The following is a 6,864-nucleotide window of genomic DNA, read 5'->3' as shown; positions in this document are numbered from 1 at the left end:
TTTAAATTAATATAGTTTATGTTCTTTTTCTTCTTCTTTTTTCACATTCTAATCTCATAACTATCCATTGACTTTTTCTAACTTATCTCTTACATGGCTTTTATTTTTTCTGAACCTAAAATAATAAGAAAAAAAGACATTTTAGCCCCTAGAATTTTAAAGCTTCTTCCCTAGAATTTGAACTCAAACTCACATTCATTTCATCTTAGACAAAAACTTCTACCAACATACCAACACATGTCATTAATAACAACACACCATAAATTTAATAAACATACAATAATATGTTTTGCACTTGTTAATTACAATAAAAATAGATAAATAAGATAGAATTTATGCTCTAGTCAATACATAAACACATGACCACTTAATCCATTAAATAACTCTCACCACCAACTAAATTACATAACACCTTATAAAAATATACAAATTTCATTAAATCACTCTTAAGTCTTATTACAAAATCATTTCTAAATTCTACATTTTTCTTTTGTCTTACAAAGCGAAGCAGTAGTATTGTCATGATTTTTCAAGAAACAATAACTGAAAAGCAAGTTAATTGAAATATTTCATATTTATCAAAATGGATTGTGTAAGTCACATGTTTGTAAAACTGGGTAGTGTAGAACACATGTTGCAAATATGATTATCTGTATAAGCCAATATTATTATTATTTTTTTAAATATTTAGTGTATAATTTGAGAAGTTTCCAATAATTCACAGCATTTTGGTTAGCTTGTTAGCTTTAAAAATCTGTCGGGTGTTGACTCGAGCAGAAATGAAGCATAGTCATAAATGTTTTTCAACATTTCTGACCCAACAAACGGTATAGACTTGAATTGTACAATTTCAACTAGATGGTTCAACAAGTTTTTACAACACTGAACCCACAATTCAACTTTTCGTAACTTTTTACTCAGTTAATTTGGAAAACAACATTCACCTTTTGTCCAGACATCAATCAATTGTAAATTTAATATGGATTTTGAAATCAGAGCAATCGTGGAACTATATATGTGAATGATCAAAGAGCATGATCATAGGCAACATGGGTGTGGCTTTTTCCTACCTTTGAATTTTCACACTGAATTTAACATATTGTATCATATGGAAATGTAAAATTTGTTAAACATTAGAATTTTTATTTAGTTACGTAGGTTATTGTTTTAATTGTAGTTGTTTTAATACTTTAACAATTACAAAAACTCGTTCATTTATTTAGTTACTTAGATATATTGATGCTCAAAAAACTTCTCTTCTTAGTTATGATTTGAGGCTACGTGCTTTCAAGAAGTTAAATATAAGAATAGTTGATAGAATTGAACAATCATGTCATTTTATTTTTATTAATTTAATTTAGTTTTTTTAAACAGTTTAGATTTGCATTTCTTTCAAAATTATAATCATTTTACAAACATTTCATTAATTATAATAAAAAAATAATTAAAAAAAATTGTCTTTTTTATGTACGGGTAAAAACAATGATATATTTTAAAAAAATATTAGAATGGATGAAAAAAATGTTACACGTGTCGTCCTACCAAGTTTTGCATCCAGCTGGCGCGATCTTTTGTATTCTTAAACAAGAAACTCCACCACTTTACCGTACACCACTCACACAATATCCCATCCCGTGTTCACTCTCCCAATCCAAGTACTCTCAACTTTGACTACGGAATATCGCGGGAAATTCGACGAACGCCGTTATTTTTTGTTACCGGTATTACAAGTAACTAACCACTTAATTAAGTAAGTGGCTGCCGGTATTCCGTAGGACATCCCCCACCACACTCCAAGCGCGCAGGTCATGGGTTTACTTAAACACCGTGTTTACCGGATGTTGCCGGTTAATTATTTAATTAAGTACCTAAAAACATTTTTAATGAGGTTTCTTCCGCAAGGCCTTTGGCCGTTTTTCTTGTACGACAAGTGGGAATTTGTGATCCCAAACGCATGCTAAATGGGTGGTTAAATTAAATTTTTGGAAACCAAAATATGTATGCGTAATAATTGTTTTGAATTTGGTGAGAAAATTGAAAAGAGTTTGTTATTTTGACACATGGGTTCGTGCGATTTTGGTGAAACAAATAATAATGAATTTTGGTTGGCCAATCCAATACGAGACAAAGGGATAATGGGATATAGGTTTGTCTTTATTCCACATTATTTGATCTTATGCCCCTCTTTAAGATATGGACTATCCATCTTCTACTACTTAAGCACTTTCACAACAACCACAAACCATTTCAAACTCACTCCATAAGCATTCCTTTTATGTTGCACATGGATTCCATTCAATCTATCTATCTTTAAAAAGCATTCATTCATCTTCAAATAATATGCCAAGTCATTTCTAATTCAAATTGTGTTTCTTTTTTTTTAAAATCAATTTATAAAATAAAATTTATATCTATTTATATACTATAAATTAATCTGATTTTTAGTTAACGTGAGACTTCCAATGATCATTTTCCTATATATCACCAAAACTAGTTAATTATTTTCCTAACAAGCCAAATTCGCCTAGTCCTTCCCATCGTCCCCAAATGCCCTACTAATTACAAGACCATAAATGCATGAAAGTTGTATGTTGTATAATATGCTTTGTCATTATATAAATGTTTAGATATATAGAAAAAAAAGTAAAAACAAAAAGTGACACAAAACGGCTACGTATTCCCCATTCTACCCTTCGTTTTTACATTTATTTACTTTCCAGTCCTTCGCATCTAGCAAACCCAGCTTGACATGTGCCTCTATATAAACCACCTTTCTCTCTTCTTTTCAACTCACGCCCAACACCATCTCCTAGCTTCTTCCTAACCAGCTTCTATTACTATTAGAGTCATTGTCTTCTTCTTCTCTCTATCTCTCTCTATATATATATCTCTTTCTCTCTCTCATTCACACACACACCAAACTCTTATTTCCTTTCCTTCCCAAAACACATACTCACACCTCAACAAGGTTGTTGTGTTGCCAGCTAGCTGCTAACACCACCACACCATCACCATGCCTGAGGCACCAAGGGACTACAACCTTGTTGAGCAAAACGAGAAAATTCTCGACTTCATTGAGGATGTCACCGCCAACGCCGACCAAGTTCAGAAGAGGGTCCTCTCCGAAATCCTCTCCAACAATGCAAACGTTGAGTACTTGAAGAGACACGGTCTCCACGGCCAGACAGACCGTGAAACTTTCAAGAAACTCTTGCCTGTCATAACCTACGAGGATATCCAACCTGACATCAACCGCATCGCCAATGGTGACACTTCTCCAATCCTTTGCTCCAAACCCATCTCAGAATTTCTCACTAGGTATGGTGCACGCACATATATATTGTCATACACAACCTTTCCTTCTCTTTTTGGCCTACTTCCCAACTTTCTCTTCGTATACACTAAAACCAACACCTATGCCGATCCTAGTGGACTGGTCTAGTTTTAACTTTTTCTTTTGTATATAATAAATAACATAATGAAGTTTGAACTTAAGACCGGACCTCATAGAGTGGTCGAGTTCTAACTTAAGTGGAAACAAAAGAAAATAAAAGAGCATTTTTTTATGATGGGTTTTGTTTTTCATGTCCTTTTTTGTTTGTTTGTGCACATGGGCATGTCAAAATATTCATGGGGTTGTTTGTTTGGTTTTCTTATTGTGTGTTCATTTTTGCTTTTGCAGTTCTGGTACATCAGGAGGTGAGAGGAAGCTGATGCCTACAATTGAAGAGGATCTAGGGAGGAGGAGTTCACTTTATGGGCTTCTGATGCCAGTGATGAGCCTGTTTGTTCCTGGTTTGGAAAAGGGCAAAGGAATGTACCTAATGTTCATAAAATCGGAGGCCAAAACACCTGGAGGGATTGTGGCTCGTCCAGTTCTGACCAGCTACTACAAAAGTTCCTATTTCAAAGACAGACCCTATGACCCCTACACCAACTACACCAGCCCGAATGAGACTGTCCTCTGCCCTGACTCCTACCAAAGCATGTATTCCCAACTCCTTTGTGGCCTTTGCCAAAACAAAGAAGTTTTCCGTGTGGGGGCAGTTTTTGCCTCTGGCTTCATAAGAGCCATTAGGTTCCTTGAGAAGCACTGGTCCCTCCTTTGCAACGACATCAGAACTGGAACCATCAACTCTCAGATCACTGACACCTCCGTCCGTGAGGCTGTCATGAAGATCCTCAAACCTGATCCTAAGCTCGCGGATCTTATCCAGACTGAGTGTAGCAAGAGCTCATGGCAGGGCATAATCACTAGGCTGTGGCCAAATACTAAGTATGTGGATGTTATTGTGACCGGGACAATGTCACAGTACATCCCCACATTGGACTACTACAGCAATGGACTCCCGCTTGTGTGCACCATGTATGCTTCCAGTGAGTGCTATTTTGGTGTTAACCTAAACCCTCTTTGCAAACCCAGTGAGGTCTCTTACACCCTTATTCCCACCATGTGCTACTTCGAGTTCTTGCCTGTTAACCGAAGCAATGGAGTCAATGACCCTCTCCACACCCCCAGATCCCTCAATGAGAAACAACAGCAGGAGCTGGTTGAGCTCGTTGATGTCAAACTTGGCCAAGAATATGAACTCGTTGTCACGACTTACGCTGGTAAGAATAAACACACACCCTTGGTTCTAAATTTTAGTCATGGGGTTTCCTCATCACCTTGTCAACATTTTCTAAAGTTTTAATTGCAGTTGTAATTCACAGTGAACATCCTTAACATTGAAGAAAATTGTTGTTAAACAAACAATTTTTGTGTTTCCAGGATTGTATCGTTACAGAGTTGGTGATGTGCTGAGGGTGGCTGGATTCAAGAACAAGGCACCCCAATTCAACTTTGTGTGCAGAAAGAACGTGGTGTTGAGCATAGACTCAGACAAGACAGATGAGGTGGAGCTTCAGAACGCAATGAAGAATGCTGTGACACACTTGGTGCCCTTTGATGCATCAGTGTCTGAATACACAAGCTATGCAGACACCACAACGATCCCTGGGCACTATGTGTTGTACTGGGAGCTGACCCTGAAAGGTTCAACCCCAATTCCACCGTGTGTGTTTGAAGACTGTTGCCTAACCATAGAGGAATCACTGAACAGTGTGTATCGGCAAGGGAGAGTCTCAGACAAATCAATTGGGCCCCTTGAGATAAAGATTGTGGAACAGGGGACTTTTGACAAGCTGATGGACTATGCCATAAGTCTAGGAGCTTCAATAAATCAGTACAAAACTCCAAGATGTGTGAAGTTTGCACCTGTGGTGGAGCTCTTGAACTCAAGGGTGGTGGAAAAATATTTTAGCCCCAAATGTCCAAAATGGGTTTCCGGCCACAAGCAGTGGATCAATCAGAATTGATGAAGAAGAATCTAAAGGTGGACATTATTATGTGGTTGGTAGCTTTTCATGGCGGTTCACGTGAACTGTTTTTTGTGGACATGTTAGGGGAGGAAGGGATTTTAATTACTCTTTTTTAGGTTAATTCTATGTTTAAAAAGACTTTGATTTTAGTCCTTGTTTTTAACTTGCATAGTGAACTGAACCTAGCCACTGTAAAAAGCAATTCCTGTTTGATGAAAGAAAGAAAGCTGTTGTTCTCTTGTCTTTTATTTATCCACTAAATTAGTTTCTCTTTTTTTGTTTATTTTCTTTTTTGTCTTCTCAGCTTTATTATGGACCCTATCATCATAATAATTCACAACAATTGGCCTAACTGCATGAATCTTAATTTAAACCTCGTTCTTGACAGCGTAGTATACTAAAAAAAAACACCCCTATATATATATGTGTATGTATATAATCATCATAACACTGGGTTGGAATTGGTATCTTAATTGCAGCCAGCAATCATGCATGTTCTCTTATGTGTGATGGGGTTTATTTCGTATAACGGCAAACAAGAAAGAAAGCCATCACTTCTGAACTCCTTTCTTTTTCTATAGTTTTCAGGAAAAAGCATGCCAACTTTTTCTCCTAGCCAATTCCACTATTTATGTTATGTTATCTCCAACTAATTAAACATAAAGAAGAAGAAAAAGAGAACAAAGGGAAAGTGTTATCCTGTTTGCGTGACTGAGCAGGGCTATTCTATTCTGCAAAGAAAGAAGCTTTGCTGTGTTTGATTAAGACTAGTCTGCTGAGTATTTTGTCCATAACTTTGAAATTAGTGGAAGGTGAAAAGGGTGGGAGATGAATCATAAATGTAGTTTTATAAAAAATGTTGATAAGCTCCTCTCAAATTCTCTTTGTGTGTGTGTCAGTCTATTTTAACAAATAGTTGGTTGTGTCAGATTCTGTCACTAAGTGAAGGAACTAAAAACCATGTGTGTTTCTGTTCAACGTTCAAATATCTGGAATTATAGTTTAAGTCTAACTCAATTCATAAAATTAGTTTGTAAGATGAGATTTACGAATTGATCTTATATGTAATTTAGTCTATGTAAGACTTCGAATATCGAAAACAAACAAAAGAATTTTGTGTGCTAGTGACAAAATTCCTGGTGACTATTTGCTGGCAGTGGCACCACATAACATAACACTAGTTTTAGGATCATATTATACCCGTTTTCTTTGGCCCTTTTATTATTATATGATGAGAGTGCCCCCACTGTGAAGCAACCAAAAGACCAACTCAATCAGGTATGAGGCCATTGAAGAGTGGGAAATCCCAGGACTGGTCAAAGCTGAATGCCAAGAAAATTTTGGAGTGAAGTGAGTAGGGGAAGATAAGGGAGAATCAGTGGAGTCAGAGGGTTGTTCCCTCTGTGCTCTATACTCTTTGCAAACAAACAAAAAAACAGTTCTTTTGTTTTTAAAGAGGGAATATATAAAGCAATTTCTGAAGGGTGTGTCAGACAAAATATT

The 6,864-nt window shown here is 36.3% G+C and overlaps 1 protein-coding gene across 1 annotated transcript; it reads left to right on the top strand.

The window, feature by feature from the left end:
- The first annotated feature begins 2,773 nt into the window (after positions 1–2,773).
- Positions 2,774–5,631, top strand: LOC106756430 (indole-3-acetic acid-amido synthetase GH3.6). The gene is made up of 3 exons (XM_014638857.2): positions 2,774–3,318; positions 3,683–4,611; positions 4,772–5,631. The coding sequence occupies exons 1-3, from the start codon at positions 3,014–3,016 to the stop codon at positions 5,356–5,358; spliced, it is 1,821 nt and encodes a 606-aa protein (XP_014494343.1). The 5' UTR covers positions 2,774–3,013; the 3' UTR covers positions 5,359–5,631.
- Positions 5,632–6,864: the final 1,233 nt, after the last annotated feature.

Source organism: Vigna radiata, chromosome 2, assembly GCF_000741045.1.
Source record: "Vigna radiata var. radiata cultivar VC1973A chromosome 2, Vradiata_ver6, whole genome shotgun sequence".
Classification (NCBI taxonomy): Eukaryota; Viridiplantae; Streptophyta; class Magnoliopsida; order Fabales; family Fabaceae; genus Vigna; species Vigna radiata.
This window is presented reverse-complemented; position numbering and strand designations above follow the sequence as displayed.